Here is a 25,280-nt window from a genome sequence, read left to right on the forward strand (position 1 = left end):
TCTAAAGCTGCTAAATGGTCAGCCATGTGTCCAAGTTAGGTGCTAACTTTTTCTGCTGGTTGAGGCTAGCCAAGTAGTTCAAAGTGGGCTCATCAGAACATTTTTACTGAAAAAGAGCTGCTTGCTGTTACTGGAGAAGAGGTTGATGAGAGCGGCGAGAATGCCCCAAAAACAGCACAGCTGCAGGCCTCATTAATTGTTATCATAAAAATCCTTTTATACAATAGAAACTTTGTTTCTGACAATAATGCAATATCTATTAAATGTTAAAAACATTACTGTCTTCAGACTTGAAAGAGGTAAGCAGAATTACACTTTCATGTATGGCAGGATGATATGATGAAATTACACACCAAGCTGGAGGGCAGTTTTATGAATGAGTTCCCATGAGTGTGTCAGTGAGCGTCTCAAAAGAGTGAAAATGTTTCATAAGAGAGAAGCAAAGAGCTGGTCTCCATAGGCAGCTGATGAGGGACAAAGAGAATATACTGTACTATTTTACGGCCCAGCCTGCAGTGAGGCATGATGGGAAGTAATAACCACATCATTACCAACAGCGCCTCAGCCTTGTCAGACGTCAGAGGGATAAAGGAAGCATGCAGAGCTCACACTCGGGCTGCCAGTCTACTACGCTGTAGGACCCTGTCACACATATGCACATGCTCATTCACACATATACGCAAACATTTATTGGCCTGATGAAACACAATCACACTTTCTTATGGAGTGTATGCACACACGCACCCTTAGAGACACATAGCTGGTTGTTTAGCTGCCAAGACAAGAGGCAGTGCTTCCGCTCAAGTTGTGCCAAGACAGGTCAAAGGTCACATGATTCATCGGAAAGGTCCTGAGAGTGTTGCTTTCCGTTGGATCACTCACTCATTATCAAATAACTGCATCAAATGGCATGAAACCTCTGTACGATCATGTGTAAATCTGCGAGAGGAGGGCTTAGCACAGAGGCAGCTGGTGTGTTAGATGACTGCAGCAGTTTGAAGGGGTAAAATTCCAACACACACACACACACACACACACACACACACACACACAGCATGCACAAACACACGCCTGCTTTCTCCCTCGCACACATGTGAGGGATTTGTCTTCTGCTACTGCCTCTCTCTCTTTATCTGTCAAATTTAAAGTCACTTGAAAAGTAAATTGGTGCGTTATTGCCGATCATTGCCAATGCAGGTCAAAGAAGATCTACACGTATGCTTCACATGATGAGTAAGCTCATCTTGATGCAGGGAGAATATTCAAACCCAATTTCAGCGCAAACCAACTTCTTTCAAGCATTTTCCAAGATTCGTTTTTCCGGACTCTACTTCAGCCTCAGAGATTTACTTGTTTTACAAACACTGATATTAATCAATGGAAAATTCTTGAAACAAGTTAATTTGTATCGGAAACAGGTTTAAATACTCGTGCTGCACTGTTTTTCTGTAGTTCTTTCGCAAATTAACTTACAGAGGGAAATGACTTAGGCATGTGATAATCATAATAATAAACTTTATTTACATAGTACATTTCAAAATAAAGTTTCAAAATATCTCATAATTTATAGATTTTTTTGCAGCGCGAAGAGTATTTTGAGGCAGATTTTCAGAGAGCAAAGAACAAGTTTCATGTGTTGTGTTGTTGCACACCCCTCTCTCTCTCTCTCTCTCTCTCTCTCTCTCTCTCTCTCTCTCTCTCTCATACACCCCACAGGCGTCTGCAGTCAGTCTGCAGACCTCAGTGTAAGCGAAGCCCCAATAGCAGCAGCCCCCTGGAGGAGATAGAGACATAATTCAATATCTGATCACCCTCCATGTAATACCATAAGAACACAATGTCCTGGGAGGGAGACTTCATTACAATCTGTCCGTCAACAGCAGGCCAGCCAAGTTTAGACAAAGTTTTGGATGATTCATTTTTCAGTGGGCTGTTTTTTTTTTTTTTTTTAAACTTCATCTTGGGGAGCTATGTGTCAGTGCCAGAGACGCCAAGCAGGATAACTGCAGAAAAATGAGGGGAGGGCGCCAAGATTTGGTAGATTGTGCAAAAAGTATGCAAGAACAGTACTATTTAAGGCTCAAGGCATGTACTGTTTGAAGGGCATATGTATGGGCAAGCAGGCACACACACAAACACATACAACGCATACAAAGTTGAAATGAGCCACTGTTTGAAAGGAAAGACCATAAAATCAACTTTCAGAACAATTACACCTCCACATGCACACACAATAAAGCCTGGTGAAATTAGGCCACTTCACCCATTTGCATAGGAAAATCATAGAGGGCAAAAAAAGAGAGTAAAAATAGCACATTGTCAACGAATGTAATCGAAACCAGAGTCACAGTTTTCTCTTTTGTCCTTTGAGAGCTCAAAACAGTCAGACTTTCCTTACGTTTGCAGCTTGAGATATCACCAACTTAAATAAAAACATAACTTTTGTCTGACAACGTAGCCATGGAGGGCAGCTCAGGTACCCTGATTGCGAGCAAGAGCACTGAGTCACGTTGACTGGACCCGCACATCGCTGCCCAGAACCCTCACCAGCTGGTTTCAATTAAACAGGCTCAACTATAGAGGGGAGAGGAAGGCCGCATTCACCAAAATGGCTAGCTATTTCAAGCCAGGAGTTCTTTCTGCTCTCTGTTTCTGACAGCAGATCAGTTGTTCGAAATTTGTGTAAACACAGTGTTTTGTTTGCTGTCGAGGGCCAGCCTTTGCAAGATGAAAATGTTTGCTCTGTAATATTCCACTAAAAAAAAGATGCTTTAGGATTATTACTTTGGAAACAGAGTAGCCGCACCAACATAGAGCAGACTTTGATCCAAGGCTCTCCTTGAATGAGACAATAATCCTCCAAAGTGGGGCTCATTCTCTGCAGTTATTGTCTTGGTGACCACGAGCTATTTTCCTGAGAGGTTCCACTCGGCTACGTGCTCCAACAACCACAGGCTCTCTGCAAAAAGACCCATGGGAGGATGATGTGTACGGGCAATTTAACGAGTAAGGAAGCTTGTGCGTTGTACAGGACGCTGCAGAATAACACCTGAAAAAAAAGCACCTGTCAGTTCAATAAAAGCTTAGAGGCTCAGTTCACCCACATGGCAAAAAAGATTACTTACTTGTAATATTATATTGTAATGCTGATTAGGCTTCCAAATCCGGGCAAATAAAAGCATAACTAACTGCGTGGATAGATACCAGAGGTAAATGAGAGAATATGTTCTTTAATTTAGGTGAACAGACCCTTTAACTTAAGTAGCTTTTAGGTTTAAACAAAACGACAGTATCATATATATTCTGTAAAACTAGTTCCAGCTCTTCAATGAAGATATATGATGTTTACGCTTAGTGAAATATTCAAACCCAAGGCTCTGTGTTTGTTATGGCTAGTCATCATTTTATACACTTTTTCCCCGAATTGTGCCTGATATATTTGGTATTTTTGGAAACTTTGGGACTCCCACTAGAAGTTAAAATAAAGTTTTGTGGGTTTGAACAATGTTTGGCTGCGCAGCGTGACACCGAAATGACTTGCCAACCACTGTGTTGATGGAGTTTTGGGGGTAAATAACCTTCCTAAATTACTATACATGCCTCTTTACAAAAGAAGTTTAATCCAGATTTGAAACAAAAGGAACAAAACATTATAAACAACAGCTATAATAAGGGGGGAAAAACCCATTGGATCACACTAGATAGGTCAGTGGATTTCAGTCAAGGCCAACAAGCTGTCAAGGAAGAGCATGGACAGAATTATGGCTCACTGTCTTGCATGATTTTACGAAATGTAACAACTTGTATAGGAATTGAGTGCTGGAAAAGTCATGCAGGGACATTTTGAAAGCTGAAATATTTAAATTCCTAAATTGAAAGCAGCTGTAAATCGACTGTGGTCTGGCTTATTGTTCGAGTTAAGACCTGTAGAGCAGAGCAGGCAAGAAAAAGCACGAGAATATGCGAGCTTGAAAAGTAATATAATCACAACAACTACATAACCTAAAAAATAAGTTTTGTACAAATGCTAAATCATAATATGGTTAACCTCTTAATAAAGGACCTCTTAGGAGCGTGTGCTGCACAGAGCAGGAGCTACAGTGGATCTCTTGATGGAAAACTCATAAAATAAGAGGGGAGATAACAATAACACGGGCTCTCGCTCTCTGGTGCCAGTCTATCTTTGCTTGTCTCCTGCCTCTGACACTAAAGCCCTACTCCAGCCCTCCCTCCTCCCTTTCTCCCAGCTCAAACCTCACTGCCCCTTCCTTCTCTTCCTCCCTTTTTTTTTCCTCCCTCCATCTCCCATCTAGCTCCTAAATTATCTGTCCGGGCTGCAGGAGAAGGAGATACCCCTTCCTGCTCGGGGTCGCCTGTCTTACCACAAGCTGGGGAGATGAGGTGTGTGCACATTTCTGTGTGTGTGCGCGCGAGAACAGTGCATACGATGCAGAAAACGCACATCCTGTCTCCCCTTCTCGTTTGATGTCCCTGGAGGTGGGAGGATCTGTGAAGGAGGCGACCGCACTAAATGTCACTTTGGAGGCGCCGTTGATGGACGGCCAGCGGGAAGTGAGATGTGCAAAAGAGCAGAAGCGAGCTTCTTTTTTTTTGTTTTCCTTTTTTTTTTTTTTAGACAAAAAGCAGAGAGCGACAGGTCAACAAGGCAGCACAAGTTTGAGCTCTGATAACAACGGAAATTTGCAGTGTGTGTATCTCTGCATGTGGATGTGTTCGAGTGTTTATTGATGCTAGAGAGCTCGGTAAGTCACGTGTAAGAACAAATCACTCTGTAGCTGGGATCCATTATTACTGTGGAGAATATGTGCCAAAATCAACCCTCCATTCTCCCTCTTTCTCTCTACCTCCCTACGTTTTACAAGTGAAAGTAGTGGAACATTATTTTTTTTCAAAGCTGGACAGACTTGGGCATATTTTATGGTCCCTTCACAGTCAGAGCAGTGCAGAGAAAAGTGATGAAGAAATCTCTGGGATGTAGTCATACTCAGGCAAAGATTTATTTCCCTGTGTAGCACTTGCTCAGGAAAAATGCACAACCCACATCATAGCTATACCTGATCATTCCGACTTCAACTACTCCCAATCAACCACGCTGCGGCTGAGTGACTATAAAGCTTGGAAACTTTAGATCACAGCTTCTGATGGACCTTTCTGATTGCACTAGAAGAAATCCCTCCCTCCCAGTACCAAACGGTAAACGGCTCCCTTTTGATCGCGCCTGACTCCGCAGACCAAAGGAGAAAGGCATTCCCAGCGGAGATTAATACTATTTCAGTCGCACATTTGGTCCGAGCATGTGTGCCTAAGACAGAGGAATGACCCCTCCCAAATGAGGCATGACAATCAAAGTCACAGAACAAGAGAAATGTATCTCTGATGTGAAAATAAACCTGATGATGCAAAACTCTGCGGAGCATGCACAGTTTTGGCCACATTCATTTATTATTATAACCTAAGGTCTTGCATTGACTTTGCATGAGGCAGACAGGGGGCAAAAAAAGAAAAAAAAAAAAAAAACGGCTGCGGACACTCAACCGCAGAGCTGAAAGACTTTTCTTTTGATACGCATGTACATTCCCTTTATAAACATGATTTAGTGGCAAACCAAGTTTAAAAATAGAGTGTATGAATAATTTCTGTTTTAACCTGTTTAGAGCAGCAGCAGGGTGGGGTTACCACACCAGGACAATTCAGTTTGCCACAGAGGACAACACAATGAGTGCTACAATGTTAACTCAAGTTAAGTGGACTTTTATTTAACTTTTACTAGACTTAAAACGTGATGCAGTACATCCTACCCAGGTCTGGGGCTGGGTGTTTAACAGCAATACTTATCTGGTTTTAGGAAAACGTTCCACAATAAAACAACTTCGGCTTCAGGATCCCAACAAAAGGTCAAAAGACACTAGATGGTCAACAGGATAGAGGAGCTGAGAACACATATTTCTGCTACACTAAATCATGCTTCATGTTTCCTCTAACCTTTATTTGTCAAGTGTTCTTTTATTCAAATGGTCGTAAATTAACAAATGTTACTTGTGGACCACAGGTCCAAAATGTTCTCTTCATGCTCTACCGCTTTACTGAAGGCAGCGTGTATGTTTCTGTACATTATCTCTTCATACTACTTACACTTGAACATTTTAATCTGTAAGCAGGTTACAACAAATGCTTGACATGTCAGTCAAGCAAGAAGCCCAATAATGTCACTTCATGTTGGTGAAAAATTACGCCATGGATGAGTTTGACTCCTCAGTCATTTGAGCAGGTAACCAGCCGTATAAAAAGATTCTTGAAATCTGCCCTGCTTTTAAAATACCAAAACTGACTGGTGAATTGTGGGTTTTAACAGCGTTTATGGCTTGTGGCCAAAAAAAAAAGTTCATTTTGCACTTTCGTTACTATTGTGATGCTTGGCTTAACTTTATAGAACATGGCACAGCAGAACACTATGACCCTGCTCCTGACCTTACAGCCAAGGGTTTGACAAATGTGTATTATGAGCTACGTCAGTCAGTCACTGCCTTCTGAGGAGAAACAAGTCAAACTCGGTGAAACGTGAAACAACTTGTTACACAATTGCAGTTAAAACTTTAGAGACTTAAAGTAGGAGAGTTCTGCAGGAAAACACAAAGCACTGTAACTTTAATATTCGTCTGAGGTGGTCAAATGAGCTGGAGAGCAGCCGTAACTGCTGAACACTTCTCCAAACAAAGTATCTCCGTGCCGCAAAATAAATGAAACAAGACAAACACTAACAAACAGTCATATGTAATAAAAGGAGGACATAAACCACTGGGTTCATTAAGGAGTAGTCTGAATCTGCAGAGCAGAAGTCACAAAGTGTCCCAATGATCTTATTTGACAGTAACATAATCATAATAATCTAAATGAAACTGAATTATTTTGACTGTGGCTACCATTTAAAGTTTTCCTGCACTTGAGAAGGAGTGTGGTCAGTGTGTGTGTGTGTGTGTGTGTGTGTTTGACAGCATTTGCTTGCGCGCATCTATGCATGAGTGAATGTTTATCCAACTTTTATGGCCATTTTCTCGTAAAACGGACAGGCGCGCTGGGACAACCTGCACTCCTCGGCACCGGCTCACCCACAGGTTCACCCGGAGCGACCACCTACCAGGAGTGCCGAGCAGATGCTCACCTCCTTGACGGCCATTAAAAAAAAAAAAAAGAAGCGTGTCCAGCCAGATTACTGCGTGAATTACAACTTTGGTTACAGCTGGACTTCGCTGTTACCACCCTTTGTCAAGCACATGTGCATAAGCAAAGACGCACTCAAAAAGTCACAATTAGACCATGAATTACAATACACAAGGAGGCCGTTTGTTCTGCGTCGTTCCTCTTCCAGTTGTTGTAAAACGCCCCTTCTGAGGAGCGTGAGATTTTAAAACTGAGCTTGTATATGATATGATTGTAATCAGAGCTTTTTTATGTTCGGACTGATTCGACAAAGAACACTAAATGCTCCGCTTAGAGAAGCTAGCAGTATCACCGTTCCACCTTTCTCTGAAATCAATATTCGAATATTTGTTAATGCTCTCACACACAGACAAAAGTAGACAAACAAAAACCAGGATCCGTATCATATTGCCCAGCCATGCATGACCTTCCCCTCCCTGCTTTGTTGACTTGACTTCTATATATTTTCAGAGAGGTTTTTTTTTTTGCTTTCTACATACAAAACATTGAGGTTCTTTAACGGTTCTTCAGCAGTTCTTTGGGGTGGTGGAGATGCTCTATAGCAGCATTACATAAAAAGAACCTGTTAAGCTCCAATATGGGTTATTTAGAAGTTGTCCAATGGTTCTTCAGCTCAGTTAAGTTTACTTGGGTAAAGGTTTTGATTTGACAAAGGTGCTAGGTAGGTACTACATGACTCTAAGAGTGGTTCCCCTATGATTACAAGCCAAAGAACCACTTTTAGTGCTATTTAGCACCAGTTTTTTTAGTGTGTATCTTGTCTACAATCTCAAGACTACCTCTGATGCCTTAATCACATTCACTAAGAGTTCCTTTTGGAGGAGGTTCAGCATCACGTAAACACAGAGAAAGCAAAAGAGGGAATGGAGGAGAGACAGACAGAGAAGCAAAGCCACTTTGAAGTTCATTGCCAACAAGATTTATGAATCAGACTGATCCACAACACAGAGCGAGACAAACAGATTCCCAGAGACACAAAACAGGCTGGCAGACACAAAAGCGATGCAAAAAACACAAAGATATACAGCTTAACTAAGAGGAGAGCAAATATAACAGAGCTCAGGTTAACCATAGCAACAGAGATCAACACTGATTTCTACATCTGTCTCAGACATCTGTACTCTCTGATGTCCAAAAACTCTGGGCAGGCAGGTTGAGAGCAATTGTTAAGACATGATCAGGAGCCCTGCACTTGCCTCTTCCCTCCCATGATTCCTTGCAACACTGCCTGTCTGGCACTTCCAGAACCCCCCCTAAAAATGCCCCCCCCCCCCCCCCCCCCTCCTCTTCCTTCATTCCCACAACTCCCAATAACACCGTCTGACATGTCCAGAACCCTCCCAAAAACACTTTCTTTCTCTCCTCAATCTCACAACTCCAAACAGCTCTACCGTGCGTCCCTCACTGGTGAGGAGAGGGGAGGAAAGCTGGCTGACAGGGGCATCCATACACACTCCTAAATCTGCCAAGGCAAGACTCTGGCACAGACAAAAAAATAACAAAAGACTCCCGATCTGCGGCTGGGGCAGCGCAACACTTTATCTGGAAAGGCAAAACAAAGGAAGGCCTGTTGAACACTTCGACTGTGTTTATTTTCGAGGGGGAACAATGCCTATAAGAGGAGGGGGCAAGGACTGATGTGGCACTTGAGGGCCTCTCTGAAAAAAGCAGCACTTCATTTTGATTCACAGTGAGTTTAAGAAAACAGTCGTAGCAGTCCAGTTTATAAGGGCTGGAGGGTTTGGATGTGAGGAGGCAGATAAAGGCGAAGAGTATAGAGGACAAGAAACAGAGATAGTGGAGGTGGCAATGATGGGGAGAAATAAAGTGTTTCTACTTGTTCACTGTCATTTCTTTCTTACATGGTTATATTTCTTTCTTTCTTTCTTTAAAGGAGTACTCTTTTGAGTAGGAAACAACACTAGCAACAAACAAACTGTGATCTGTGCAATATAGTTGTGTTATGTTTCATCTTTAAATAACAGCACAAAGGCATAAAATGCAAGTCACAGAAAAATATATAAACAGTCTCTATGGACGTATTGGTTCTTTTTGTTTGCTATGAATACCTGATCACCATTTCACTGTCTATCTGTTGTGAATCTCATCTTACTAAACCTGCCGAGCCAAAAACTTTTCAGAGTTGCCTTTCAAGCTTAAAGCCTGGTAATGTTTGATACTCAAATTATAGGTTTCTTCTTTTTCTGTATTCATTTAAGCCTCCCCCATCATACATAATCTCTCTCTGACTTTAACCTTTGCACTTGTTCCCTTCATTTTCTATTAACATCTGTAATTAAAGATCATTCTGACTAAATCGTATCAAAATAATTAAGTTGCAAGATGCGTTGTCAAGCATATGGAAAAATGATAATTTCAAGAGTAAGTCCTTGCTCTTCAACTTCAAGCACACTGCACTTGTGCTTACAGCCCAATCCATGATGTGCAGGTGTTTCATCTTTAACAGCTGATGGGAAACACCTGCAGTCACGTCACTGATTTGGTTGTTGCCAAAAGTGGAACCAATACTTGAAAGTTTAAAGCTCTTGAAGAGAAGTCTGTCAAAGGTGATTCAGTGTGAATTTACTCAGAATGAATTATGGGGAGAAGGGCTTCTCTGTGCCTCCAAACAGGGACATCGCAGGATGTGATGAATCAAAACTTGGAATGAAATAAAAAAAACATCCTCCTGAACACTATGAACAGAATCTGGATTCACCAACAATGGATGAATCTGCTGCCAAGAATTCTTTTTTTTTTTTTTGGCATCTTTATCTGTACCAGCTCCTAAGAGGAAGAAACACAAAGACTTCTGGGTAATGAAGACATTCCAAACTGACACTTACAGGCTGCTGAAGTAGAACAACAAAATGCGATGACCTTAATATTTGTAATTCACTGCACGACCACTGGTTGGTGAAAAAGAAATGCCCATTGCACATGATACATGACCCAGATGTGAGAAGAAAGGCTCATAATCTAATCAACAATCACTGACAACGAAACTTTCTAAGATAAAAAACCCAGAATCCCTGCTTTCCACTCTTTCCACTGCAGCACCAGCAGGATCCTGAGTTGTTTAAGATGACGGCCGTCGATAAAGCGTGTCCAGCCAAATTCTCTTTGTTTGAGTGTTTCCAAAACATCACACATGGTGCATAGCAGAGGAAAAAAATTTCAACTTTCCCTCATGCATCCAATCAATGGGGAAAAAGGGAAATGGAGAATGTGAAAGGGTCACAACCCCAGGAGTAGAAATAATCCCCCAGTTGCTACCGGGTATCTGGTGTATAAACAGTGCACTGGAAAAACATTAGTCTAAGTCTGAAAGTTTACACTAGTGTAACACACTATCCTTTGAGATCAAATTGACAGATGAGATACAAATAGTGTGACTATGGCTTGGTCTGTTTTGTTATTAAAAATATAGCCATAGAGGTGACTGGCCATTGCATTTTAGCACAAAGCCAGGCCATATTTCCAAATGTGGAAGGTCATTTAAATTCCAGCAGTTATTAGATCTCACGCTTCTCAAAATGGAGAGATTGACTACTCAGCCAGGTGGTATGGTAAAGTCATCTCTCAGAGGGGTGAAAAAGTTCAAGCTTAGCATGAAACCAATCTAGAGTTTAAGGTTTGGGAATGGAGCGTTGCAGCACTATATTCTCTCATTAGCCCGACAGTAGAGTCTGCAGGAAAGCAGATTGCCATCTTCGCTGCAGGCAAAGTGAGAGAACATTTGATATTCCCATTTGGCTCAAGCAAGCCTTTAAGTTAACTTAGCTAACACGATTTTGCCAAGTAATCCTTGATTTCAATAATATGCGAGTTTGTCTCCAAATAACTGATTGCTGTGTTGGATTTCAGTTTCAATATTTGCAGTGGTTGAAATAGCATCAATAGCAACTGTCAAAGGCATCCCGCTAATCCCAAACTGTAAAATCAATTCACATCAGGCATTTTTTAAATGCAGTAACACAAAACACATTTGTCAAGAGGAGAGGAGGCTTACACCTTTTTGTTTTTCCTCTGAAAAGTCCAATTCATATGCAGCATGTGTGTCATCAAGCCTGTAATAACATGGCATTTCAAGCCCTGGTTGAAATTTCCAAAACATATATAGACTCACATTTGTTTCTCATTTCACTGGTGGCTAGGCCTTAGCCACCCAAAACTGGGTTTAGGGTTTCCGCAATACACTTCAGAGAATTTAACTCCCTCTTTCTTAAGGGAAAGCCTGAAAAAGGTGCATCACATAATGCAAACTCAGTGGACAGCTTAAGTTTCTCTCTGCCCTCAGCGTCTTTTCATAGAGTCTTAAGAGGTCACCCAATTTTAATGGTCACTTATTGCCTGTGGAGCAGTTCCCGGTGGTATAAAGGTACCCCAAGACCACCCCAGTGCCAAAACAGCCTCAGGCTCAAGAGCTCAAAGTAATACTGGCACTGATGATGCATACCTGCACTGGAAGACCTTATGAATTACTCTTTTTCTCTTCTTTCTACTGGAGACACTGTAGAAACCATCATGGGCCTTGAACCTGAAACAGCAGCCCTGAATGATTTATGTCTACACTGAGGAAATTAAAAAGTGGTCCTTTTTTGATTTGTGCAGTTCATATCCGCTGATAAGAATATTTCAGTTCATGAGAGCTGGAGAGGAGCTTGTGCAGAAGACATGCAGCACTCATTTCCCTTTCCCAAGACTGCTCAAATATTAGAGGAGGCACATTGATGATGAATTGTTATGGCTAGTATGTTTTTGGAGACAGGAACAATAAAGTTATCATGCCAAAGAACAAGGCTTTCCTACTCATGTCCAAGAAAACTATGATTTAATATAATGCAGAACCGTGCGTATAGAAGGAATTTAATTAATGAGAAGACAAATGCAATAGGTGGCTCTGTTTTATGTGTGACTTGGACAGTCTAACTCCCCATTTTTTCCAGTTCAAAGCTTGATCTCATTACACTTATTCCATCCAAATGTCTATAACAAATGCCAGTGGGTGAGTTCATGCCCTCTCCCTGCCAAACAGATCAAATAGACCAATACAGCAAAATATAAGGTGGCTTTCCAGTACCTGTAGAGAATAGAAAAGTCAGCAGTGTACTAACCTCAGCACGCTGTGTTCTGGGCTGGCTGGCGTCTGTCTCGATGGCGTACACATCCACCAGGTACAGGTCGGAGCCTTGTTCTCGGTCCAGCTCTGCAGCCGTCTGTATCACTCCAGTGTGGCGGCCGATGGTGAAAAGACGTCCCACGGCTTTTCCACCACTGCGAACCGCCACGATGAAATACTCCACTTTGGTTGCTGAGCCCCGTGGACTTGAGGCATCCAATGAGATGACGTTGGTGCCTGGCGGCTGGCCCTCTTTGAGGATCGTGATGTATTTCGGCTGGGAGAAAACAGGCCCATCCATCCCTTGGAGGATGATGGCCAGCTCAGTTCTGGAGGTCTTGCGCTCAGTGCCGTGGTCGGTTGCTGACACTGTGAGGGTATAAATGAGTCGGGATGGTACAAGCTGGGAGGCCAGACGTATATCTCCGCTATACCTGTCCATGATGAAAGTGTTAGAGTCCCCTTCCACCAGCTCGTACTCCACTTCTCCATTTGCTCCCTCATCGGGGTCATAGGCCACCACTGTTGTCAAGATAGAGCCGATGACTATGTTGGGCTCAGCCACGAGGGCGTTCTGGGACACAAAAGTGGGAACATTATCATTCTGGTCTGTGACCCATATTGTGACATTTTTCAGAGCAAAGCGGCGGAATTCAACAGGAACTGCCTGGTCAGTGGCTTTGATTGTCAGCTCGAACAGGTTTGAAAACTCCCTGTCAACTTCCTTGCTGGTGTATACGAGCCCGGTATTTGGGTCAATGCTGAAGTGGTTTCCCCGGGGAATCTGTTGCACAATGGAGTACTCCAGCTCCCCGTTGATGTCTGCGTCTGTGTCATGAGCTGTAATTGTCATAACTGAGGCTGAGATGGGAAGATTTTCGGGGATGGATTTGAAAATGTCACCAGGGGTAAATATCGGAGGGTTGTCATTAAAATCCCTTACATGTATGACCACGGGAATGGATGAAGAGCGGGGTGGTCTGCCATTGTCCTTTGCGGTGATGTTGAGTTTGTAGAATGACTGCGTTTCATAGTCCAGCTTTTTGACCAAAAAGATGCTGCCAGTGTTGGGGCTGATGCTGAAAGTGCCGTGGTTGTTGGTGGCTGTGATGCTGTACGTTATGTCTGCGTTCTGACCAGAATCTGCATCTGTGGCAGTGACAGAGGCCACCAGCTCCCCTATCCTCATGTTTTCCAGGACGTCCACAGACAGTGAGGATTTAGGGAAGGAGGGGGAATTGTCATTCTCATCCAGGATGCTAATACTAAGCATACAAGAGGAGGATAAGGGCACAGCTCCAGAATCAACAGCTATGATTTTCAATGAATAGGAGGATGTAGTTTCATAGTCCAGTTTTCCTACTAAAGTAACCTGTCCAGAGCTGCCATCAATAGTGAACTGTCCTTCCTCATTGCCCTCAGGGATGTGATAATGAACCCGTCCATTTTTGTTCTCATCTACGTCGGAGGCGGAGACCCGCAGTAGTTGTGTCAGGTTTTGAGCTGACTCAGAGATGGAGGCCTGGTAAATGTCCTTGGTGAATTTGGGTGGGTTGTCATTGATGTCTTGAATGTAAACTTGCACTTTGGCCTGGTCTCTGAGGGGCTTGGGGAGACCCTGGTCTGACGAGACGACCACAAAGCTGAACACAGCGGCGCCTCTTTGTCTCATGAGTGACTCACGATCAAACTGCAGCGTACTGGTCAACTCCCCTGTGATGGCGTTCAGCTCAAAGTGGGGCTGCGGAGTCTCAAATGTATATCTGACTTCACTGTTTGGGCCAAAGTCCTTATCCTCGGCAAAAACACGACCCACCAGCGACCCCCTCTTCTGCTCTTCCTCAAAATGAAACACGTAATTAGTGCTGTTGAAGAGGGGACGGTTATCATTCACGTCATCTAGAATCACACTGACATTGACAATGGCACTTAGAGGTTCCACAGCCCGGTCTTTGGCCACAACCACTAAGTTATATCTGTCCTGCACCTCTCGGTCCAGCTCCGCTTTGATGTACAACTGCCCGTCTGGAAAAATGCCAAACACATCACCTGTGTTACCACCAATGATGTCATACATAATCTCCCCATTGAGACCGGAGTCTTTGTCGGTGGCCTCCACTTTGAAAAAGCGGCTGTTGACAGGCTCAGACTCCAGGATGATGACCTCATACGAAAGCTGGTCAAACACTGGTGAATTGTCATTGACGTCGTAAACACTGACGATGAGGATGAGGCTGGAGGTGTGTTGGGGAACCCCCATGTCCGATGCAATGACCTCGACCTCGTAAGAGCTTGTGGTGACCTCCAGTGGCCCGGTCAGAGTGATGAGGCCATGCTTCTCATGAATATGAAACAGGCCTCTGGGGTTTTGTTTGAGGCTATACACCACCATGCCGTTTGTTCCTTCATCGGGATCTGAAGCTTTAGCCTGGAATATGACATGACCTGTGCTCCAGTTTTCCACTGCACTCACATGCTCCACAGCGTGAATGAAATGAGGGGCATTATCATTTAAGTCCTTCACAGTGATGTTAACAAAGGTCTCTCCTGTGATCTCCCCAGCTCTGGCTACAACCTTAAGATGATAAAATCCCTGCTCCTCCCTATCTATCTGGCTCGATGCTGTGATCTCACCTGCGCTGTTTACAGCAAAAAGCCCTCTCTGGTCCCCTGAAGTGATGAGATATGAAATGTTTGAGTTCAAATCTACACTGGTAGCTGACACGGTCCCAATAACTGTCCCAATGCCCACATTTTCAAACATGACAAAACTGTACGCTTTCTGACTAAAGACTGGAGGGTTATCCTGTGTATCTATGACAGTTACAGTCACTATGGCCTGAATGTGTGAGCGCAGGCCGCTGCCATCTGCTGCTGTCACCTGCAGCTGGTAAGCAGTCTTCTCTTCTCTATCCAGGGGCACAAGCGTGGTAATTTTCCCTGTGTTGCTATTAATGCGGAATTTGGAAGCGTCTCCGGCTGTAATTATATATTTGACTGTGCCATTTCTACCCAAATCGGGATCTGTGGCTGAAACCGTGGTTACATAAGAACCTGAGGGCTCGTTCTCTTTCACATTTGCAAAATACTGCACAGGGTAGAAAACTGGCCTATTGTCATTGATATCCCTCAGGGTGATGTTGACTTTTCCTACAGAGTGCAAAGGAGGGCTGCCTGCATCTGCTGCCTGAATGTGTAGTAAGTAGGAGGCCTGATCCTCCCTGTCTAGCTCCACGGCTGTGCTTAATCGCCCTGACACGGCATCCAGGCGAAACAGCTCCTGGACTGTGGCAGGAGTCTCTGCATCAAATGAGAACCGGATAGTTCCATTGGCCCCAAGGTCGTCATCTGAAGCAGACAGCACCACCAGCTCAGTGCCGGCAGGAGCGTGCTCCACCAGGGAAACATGAAACGTGCTCTGTGTAAATGTGGGCACTTGGTCATTCACATCAGTTATATTGACAATAAGTTTAGTGTAAGAAATCTTGGGCTGCAGCCCCTGGTCTTTGGCACTAATGTTGAGCACAATTTCAGATGCTATTTCCCTATCCAGCAAAGCGGCGCTGGTAACCAGACCACTGTTTTCACTGATGGAGAACCAGCCCAAAGCGTTTCCAGACACCAGGGAGTAGCGAAGGTTGGCATTCTGCCCAGAGTCACCATCTGTTGCAGAAACCCCTTTAATGTAGCTGCCTTTTGGTATGTCCTCACTGATATCTACTCTGTACATTGGCTCCTGGAATATGGGTGGGTGATCATTGATATCATTCACAAAAATAACCAGACTGGCAAAGGAGGACCTAGCAATAGGCTTCCCATTGTCTGACACAGACACAGTCAAGTTGTATGAGGATATTCTCTCTCTGTCTAACACACTGGCCACTTTGATCAGACTTAAATTGGGCACAGGAGACGTGTGCACTTCAAAGTGTCTCTGCTCGTTGCCTCCTAAGATTGCAACAGATATGTTGCCATTAGCTGTGGGGGAGTCGGAATCTGAAACAGTGAGTAAAGCCACGACTGTGCCAATCTGCGCGTTTTCATCCACAGAGGCAAATTTAGAAGTTGTGGGGAAATACCTGAACTTCACTACTGGGTCATTATCATTCACATCTAAAAGTTTGATTGTGGCTTCTGTTCTGCCTGACAGAGAGGGCACCCCGTTGTCTACGGCGTGAATAGTCAGGGAGTACTCTTTCTTACTCTCATAATCCAAACCCTCTTTTATAATAATAGTACCTGCTTTAGGGTCAATTTGGAAAGGCGATCCTTCGTCTAAGTAGTACCTGATTTCAGCATTGGCTCCATCATCCTGATCTGACGCTGTAATCTGCAGAATGCTGGAACCTACTGAGGCATCCTCAAAAACACTGGTTTGATACTGATCTTGCTCGAAAATAGGGGGGTTGTCATTTATGTCTTGAATAGTGACGTTTACTTGCAGGTAGCCAAACTTTTTCGGGTCTCCTTTGTCCTCCACTTCAATCAGGAGCTGATAGAAGGGAGTCACTTCCCTGTCCAAGCCTCCAGTTGAAACAAGGTGCAAGAATGCCCCCTCTCCACTAGGATTGACTGTAATATCCAAGCGGAATTTCCTCTGCTCGTTGCCTTTCACTATTCTGTACGTGGTGTGATCAACTCCGTTACTTCCAATGTCTGAATCTGTAGCAGTGTCCAGGATCACTTGCCTGCCACTGCTGGCGTCCTCCTTAAAAGACACGACAATAGACGCGTCTGGAAACACCGGGGAGTTATCGTTAATATCCAACACTACTATCCTGACCTCGGTGGGGTAGGTGGGCTGGCTGGACAGCACCACGACGTTGATGACATCACTTTGCAAAACCTCTCTGTCAATCACCGTGGAGGTGTAGATGACTCCAGTGGTGCCGTTTATGGCAAAAAGTTTGTGGTTCTCGCTGAAGCGGTACGTGAAGCTGGGCTTGGTCTCTATCGTGCCCACGTAGGTGCCGATGGGCTGCTCCTCCAGGACCTGGAACTCTTGACGGACTTGGCTGGATGCTGAGTACTGCGACAGAGTCCATAATATGAGTAAAATCATATGAAACCGGCCTAAGCCTCTACCTGCGAGCGCCATGGTCAGTTAGCCGGTCCACCTTTCTCAGACAGAGTCCATACCTATGATGCATCAACTTTACTGAGGTTGGACGAGTCACTAAAGCATTGTATTCCAGCAAATGCGCAGAGAAAACTCAATGGAAAACCCAGGAAAGACTCTTTACGCACTTATTCAGTGTCCCAAAGTACTCCAGAAGTGATATTTTATCCTGCGCAGAGCTGCGTTTCAATGCAACAAACTCCTCTGGATGGAGAGGCTGATTCCTAGTTTCATTCCAACTCCTCAAAGAGCATTTTCAAAAAACCAAAAAAAAAAAAAAACGGAATCTGACAATCCCTTGAAAGGCAAAACAAAGCAAAAGTTCCTGGCTCCTTGCAGACGCGTGGAGAGAGAGAGAGAAAAAAAAAAGTTTATCCAAAGTTATGGCGCAAGTGAGCGGCGTTGAGTGTGTGCAGGCGGCTGAGGCTCCGCACCGTCCCGTGGAATAACGGTGCAGGCGCTTCAGTCATATTGTGCTCAGGAGTCCCAGTAAGTTAGGACAAAGCTGGAGTTCGACAAACTCCCTCCCATCGCCGATCCCATTGGATAGCGGTGCTCCTGCGCGCCCTCCCACCGCCTTTCTCCTTCCATTGAGCAGCGCAGCCCGCTGTCCCCGCTCGTGGAGTAGGGTGTCGATCAAATAAGGCAGGTAACGATGCCCCGAGCGCTCCGAAGAACTCCCAACCACAGATCAATTGGTCTTGATGAACTCGGGAGTATTAAAAAAAAAAAAAAGTAGAAGGAAAACATACAGAAATACACAGATGTGATGATGGGAATCATAATCATAAAGAAGCATCAAAGAATGCTCACAATCAATTACTCTAAAATATTAAAAGCATAAAAGTTACTTTATAATCACATTTGAGTGGAATGTTAAAGGATTATTGTAATGCTGCCCTTAAAATATCTTAAAGAATATGATAAGTCTGGATAAACATGGCTTATACTTATTGGAGCTGCAGAAACAACCTTTTTACTTAAAGTAAACTGCTGTATGGAATAGAAGAAACACTTCCAAATGTCCTCTCAGTGTCTTTTTGAAAATCATTTGTTACTCACCAAAGCAGATGTTTCTATTTCTGCCAAAATATGTACTTTAGGCCTCTTGTCCTGTGTGTACGCCATGTGGTCGGCTCAGTTACTTTTGAAGACACACGATGCTAAAAGATGTTTTTCTCAATTATAATTGGGGGTCTAATTAAGCTCCATGTTTATTGCCATTTCCAGAATTTAGAAAGACTGGTGAGGTGTTTGCGTTCAATGGAAGCTGCAGCAAGCCTCATAAACGTGGGTAAGTAGCTCCATCTAGAGGCCAAATGATGGTACTTCCACGCAAAATACATTTAAACATATGATGATCCTGTGCTGTGTGACACAAGTGAGAGGTATCTTATTCATGGCACCATATAAAATAAAATGTAAACACACAGCAAAGTTGTAGAAAAGGCATTCAGGGTTGAGAAGATACAAATCCACAATTATAAACTGGTCAGAAAATAGTCTTTGGACACATTGAGTGTTCCTGTTAAATATATTCTAGTCACTCTGGGTAGTGGTGTATTTTTTAATGGTCATTAAATATCACAATTTCTTATTTGTTTGTTGGTCACTTGTAAATGTTTCTTTCTGCTGTTGGGTTAACTTTTGCTATTTTAGTTTTAAGAGGCCTTTTGAGGTGACACTCCATCACTCAGTTACCGTATTTAATTTCTTAAAATTCATCTAGTCATGCAAATCTTGAGCTCCACAATGTAGATATTTTAGTAAAGTAAATAAAAACATATATCCGTATTTTCAATTCATTTGTCACTTTATAGCCTGCAGTGTTCACATTGCAGTTTCACTTATAAACTAACAGGGTGCAGAAATGCAGGAAGGTAATAATACTACTGTAGAACTGTCTTCAACTACTTCAACCACATAAGCGTTTTCATGCGAGCATTAATTCTACTTCCTTTATTGATTACAATGTGGGAAAAGATGTGGCCGTGTGGAATTCGAGGCGTTTGTAATTTCCAGAGGCACGCTTATGATAAATGTCTATAAACCGTGGGGTGAGGTTGGGTCCAGGTCAAATGAATTGACTGAAAAGTCTAATTGCGGAGGGAAGAACTGTTTGAGTCTCTACGCAGATGATCTGGGAAGTGATCTCCTGCGCTGTGCTTCATCTGTCCTGTGAAATTACATTACAGGGGATAATTACAATCCTCCTGGTTTTGAGAGACATAAATGTTTACGCAGGTTTGGTATTTGACAATTTGTGGCTTCCGTAATCAGGCTGTTGGCTGCCTGGACGTTAAGTAGGACATGAGTCAACTAATGTAATTGAATTACAGAGTGGGCCGGCCTGGTGGTAGCAGCTCAGCCTGCGCGGCCTGACACAGATTCGATGCTTTGGTAGCAGACAGAGCATCAAAGTAGATTACTTCCCCACAGGAGACGTTTAGCTAACCTGATTACACCCTCTAAGCTCTCAGGATGCTTTTGATATAAATATCAAGTTGTTGTTATGTTTGGAGGTAATGCTCTTATGCTGACTGATGTTTTCTAATGCTGCCACTGATCCGAGCACTAATTTTGATGTGGAAGAGATGTTGGTCTGCACCAGCATTGAAAACACATGCAAACACAGTGGCCAGATGAAAGTTAAGATGGCTTGTGACTCGCTGCCCGTATGTGAGGCTTTCCCCCTTCTGTCTTGTTGTATTATGAAAACACACAGATTGTTCGGGTAGGCACAGGTCTCAGTCTGCTTTTGCTCTGCATCAAATGCCTGTGAAGAAGGATTCATGTCAGTCAAATTCCCGAGCTGTCTCTCCTTTTCCTTTGTGTCGCCGTTCTCATCTCGTCTGTGCAATTTTGTATCTCTCCCTTTACAGTAAGCTCTTTTCCCTGTTGAGCCAGGGCTTAAAGATAGTAGTTTATCAGTGAATCAGTCCATCCATCCATTTCCTTGGTCCAGAGCACAACATCCTCTCAACAACTACTGGTCAGATTATTATTAGATCTGTCGTCTAAACCTATAATCCCAAAGTAGGATTCCTAATGATGTTGGTGACACGATTCATGGCACCAACATTGGTTCAGTAAATCTACTTGAAGAGCACTTTGGTCCATTAGAGGGTATGCTGCAAATACCTTATCAGATAACAATGAAATCAGTGGTCCATCAGTCTCTAAAGAGGATAGGAGCGGTGATCCCCACCGCCTCGGAAGCAAATGTTTTCACAGATTGTAACAAAATTTACAGAGCAGGTTCCTGCTCCTCAGACGATGTGCTGTTTCTCCTCTGGGCACTCTGTGAGATTTCCCTTTGTGAAAACTTCAGGCTTAAATGTCCAAACTTTTTTTTTTCTTCAAACTGTTACCCCCAAAAATGGCTTATATATGCTGCAGCTAACAGGAACCTCTAGTGGGGCTCTAGCTACTAAGTCCTGTCCTTTAAATTTCAGCTGGAGAGCCCAAATGATTAGAGCAGATAGCTAAAGAGCTACCAATGTCCACCTTCACCATATTTAACTCATGTAAGAGATCAGGAAAGAAGTTCTCTTGCTACTTGACATCATTGCTTAATCGTTTTACAAATTGCACCTGCATTGTGCTTTTAAAATGCGATAGAGATCCTTGTCAGTCAGTAAGCAGCACTACGACAGATTCGAGAGCCGTGCTCTCTCTAGACAAAATGTTGCTCGCTGCTGTCAAGGAGACCGTTTGTATCTTACCATTACCTTCACTTGGCAGATGCTTTTGTCAAAAGTGACATATTTTTCCCGCATAAACAAATAAGGTGCAATTCGGCGGTTCAGGACAAGCCAAGAATCAATCTCTCAATTCCAACATAAATGGCCAACTTTCTCTACCGCCTGAGCTCCAGCTGCCCACTCATTAATCTCGTCATGTCACCTCCACAAACATTTGGCGCAGCTCTCTCTTGTTGCAAACTACCTCTATTTGTTGCCACCTGATTGCGGCTGATAAAACGGTTGGATTCTAAATCAGTGATTTCTTTTGTTGTTGATGACCGTGGAAAATGACTTTTTCTACAGGCTGCATGCTAAACAAGTTTATGAGGGTGTTCAAATTAAAGTGAAGTGAAATGATCTTTTGGCTCACTTGATAACCAAACGTGGATAAGGCAGACAGATGTCAGATAGAAACGTGAAATCCCCTGAAAAAGATTAGTTCAGACCATCAAAGGCTGTTTCCTTCACTCCGAAAAACCTCAGTGCGAGTACAGTGCCCGCTCTCATAAAATCCATCAGCATATTGTAAAGTCAAAGCTCGGTCATAAAGATCAAATGCAGGAGTCAATGAGAAGATGAAGGGCTGCAGTAATCCAAAGCAGCCATTGACACACCATGTTCTGTCTCCTGTGAAGTGGAGGGAAATGGGATCTGACCTGAGTGAACTGACGCAAAAAGGGACAATCAAGCTTGAACTTGAACTTGAGTTAAATTAAATATGAGGACAGATAATGAGATGCTAATCATCGTCGTTTCATGCTGTGACACTTGAGCGTGGCTCTCAAGGTCAGTCCCGTCTCCTCCTTCAAGGATCTTGGAGGAACAATGTTGAAGAGGAGGGTAAATTGGTACTTTTTTTTTTTTTTTTTTACGAGCGGGTTCTTGGTTTCAGTCTCCAGCAACAGGAGTTTAGTTGAATAGGCTTTTAAAAACGGAGCTACAAAAAGGTTATTGTATGCCTCGGGGAAGCGAGAGCCAGAAAACAACACTGCCCTCTCCTCTAATAGTGTGCGAACGGCCGAGCATTAATGCTGACAGTGGATCTATTGCATGTCTGTATTTGTTTAACATGTTTCTGGGTTTTAAATTGTGGTCCCGTTTTTTTTTTTTTTTAGCAGCAGCAGTGTTCCCAGCGAGCCCTTGTTGCAGAGTGTAATGTGAGGGCCTGCTGTTTCCGAGCATGCTCGGCTTCTCCCAGTTTCCATCTCCCTCGTCTGCTCACGCTGAGGAAGTCTCAGCACGAGGAAATAAATATCAATCAGTAAACTCCACCGCTGGGTACATTACATGGGCGTTGTATGAGATATCGTTTGCACCGGCGTTTGCCAAACAAACCAAACAGTCAGTCATTCATTTCAGGGTGGAGGGCCAAATACTGCAGCCATATTGAAACGCAAGCATTATAGTATACAAATCTTTTGACGAAATATACAGGAGACGAGGAGTATTTTTCTGACTGGAGTGAGTCAGAAGGGAAAAGGGTGGGATGATGACATGTGATGGAGTGGTTAACACATCCTGGCACTTAAGAGCCACAGCTAACTCACTGATGAAACTGCCAGTACTGTATAATTTAACGACTGGTATGATAGCGCCATTAACTTTAATCATATTGTGGCCGTTGAGGCAGATAAATACATTAAATAGCCAAAGATCTGGACACCCCTTTCTATTATTCACTGGTTTTCCCAGTTTGGTGTGGAACAACTTGACCGAGCCCTCACTTCAACCCCATCCAACAGCTTCGGGATGAACTGAAATGCAGAGTCTACGAGCCAGGATTTAACACCCAACATCAGTGACCAACCTCACCTAACAATGAAAGCTTTTGACCAGGTAGTTTCCAGGAACTATTCCAGGACTCAGAGACACTAAACGAGGAGCTAAACGTTCTGCCACCATTCAACACACAAATGTCCAAACCTTGTCTTAGTATTACACTCGTGGCACCCGTACTTAGTTAGTAATTTATTAGTCACTGTAATAGTTGCAACATCTGTGTCAGCTGAGGTTCAGCTCTTCACTTTACACTCTGGCAGTTCGTCAGCCTTCAAAACTGGACCCACTAACCTGGAGCTTTTACAGAGAAACAAACTTCAGTCCCTGATTCTCTTGGTTAAAACGCAGGTGAATTTACTGGATTGCTCAAAACGTTCTTTTTTCCCGGGGAAAATGCGCTATGATGCTCTAACTATAATGCAGCTTGGTCCGTATACTTTGTTCAGGTGTCCACGTACTGTAAGTGAACACAGAACAACCAATGAAGTTATACAACAACCAATGAAGTGTTTTAGTACAATTCTTACGTGATGTATTTTCTAGTCCTTTCTCTTTTTTGCTTACTTTAATTGTGCACATGTGTTGAACCACATGCATTAATAAGAAATGGGGAAATACTTTGGAGTGGACTGTTGGGGCTCAGTAAAGCCCATATAAGGTAAAGACTCAGGTTCTATCATTCTCATTTCTGTCATTTTATTCTTTCGGTCTACAAAGCCAGAATGCCTTGAAGATCCCATCCAGACATAATTGAAGACATTCGAAAACACTCTTTGAGTGATAATTTGTGTTTTATATGCTTTTCACTGGAAAATTGTTCAATAATCTATTTAAACATTTTTAAAATGGCATCTACTCCCAATCCTTCATTGAAAACTCCAGAGTCTATGAATATGCTAATAGTCTGAAATAGTACAAAAAGGTCAATTACTGAACACAAGCAGTCCATTTTCAGTGTATGTGCACTATGTCTCATGTTTTCTCATCATGCATTTGCATACCGGACCAATTTTGGATATTGACTGATTGTGATCCTGCAAGATAACAAAAATGTTCCCTCTTCAGCAGTTGAATGTGAAAACAGCCTTCTAGTGAGAAACTCTCCTGCACAGTAAAGGTCAAACATCCAAGTGAGGTAATTGCAAAACACAATTTTGAGTGTTGGGGGACTCAGATGTGCCATTCAAATGACTGGGTAATTTTATTTGCCCTTTTCTATTCCAATGCTAAATTAATATCAAGGATTTGTGTGTACATAAGACAAATAATGATACAAGCAGCATGACGCTGTGAAAACTGCCTGCCACTCCACTTGCAGTACCACAGCTGACCCACAAGTGACACTGTAGTATCATTATTTCATCTTTGATCAGCACTCCACAGTGTCAGTAAAGGGGCTGCACAGCAAGAATGTCATTTTTTCCCCCCCTGAGAATGCAGGCCTGTTTATCCAAAATATTTCTACCTTTCCATTTAAAGAGTGGTATATAGCCACATATTTACAGGAAAATATGGATGGTGAGGTGATAAACATTAACCATTAATCTAAACATACACAGCAAACATTTAGACACTGAAAAAATGTTACTTTAAAGGTTTTCAGCAACACACACCAGCAAGAAATATCATTTTAAGTGACTTCTATGGTTGGCAATGAGTGACATCAGCATGATTTCATGAGAAACGTCTCTAAATAGCTTTCTGATGTTAGTTCAAAGCAGTTTCTTTTTGCCGTTTTCATTTTATTTCTTACTGTGCCACCTTAATGAAATGCTTCTCGGGAGAGACTCACATGCTGAACCAAGGAAAACAATCCAATAGGTACAGATGTGGATCAAACTGTTGGGCAGCTATCACACACACACACACACACACACACACACACACACACACACACACACACACACACACACACACACACACACACACACACACACACACACACACACACACACACACACACACACACACACACACACACACACACACTGCAAACTGCTTTGCTCATGCAGTAGATCCTGATTCAAGATAAGAAAATGAGGAGGACTGCGCTCTGTGATTCCTTTGATACTGATATGAAATTCTACGCTGAGGCTGCAGAGGAGTGAGGAGGACAGTGACAAATAACAGCGAGTGAAAGTGCGGTGCTGTTCATTAGATCCCTTATCCAATTTCACACCCGCACTGGACCCCCTTTTTTTTGGATGCCCTTTCGAAGCACAGTCCTGACGTTTGAGAGTTTGTCTAAGTTTTTTTTCAAACACCGTGTGGTGAG

General features: G+C 43.1%; 1 protein-coding gene across 1 annotated transcript in view; it reads right to left on the minus strand.

Annotated features, from left to right (window-relative positions):
• The window catches only part of fat4 (FAT atypical cadherin 4), a 102,543-nt gene extending 85,084 nt beyond the window's left edge, over positions 1-17,459 (minus strand). The window contains exon 1 of the mRNA XM_070836424.1: positions 12,357-17,459. Coding sequence (XP_070692525.1) covers positions 12,357-17,459 — 5,103 coding nt within the window. The remainder of the gene's footprint in view (positions 1-12,356) is intronic.
• Between the last annotated feature and the right edge of the window lie 7,821 nt (positions 17,460-25,280).

This window comes from Pempheris klunzingeri, chromosome 9 (genome assembly GCF_042242105.1).
Source record: "Pempheris klunzingeri isolate RE-2024b chromosome 9, fPemKlu1.hap1, whole genome shotgun sequence".
In the NCBI taxonomy this organism is placed as follows: domain Eukaryota; kingdom Metazoa; phylum Chordata; class Actinopteri; order Acropomatiformes; family Pempheridae; genus Pempheris; species Pempheris klunzingeri.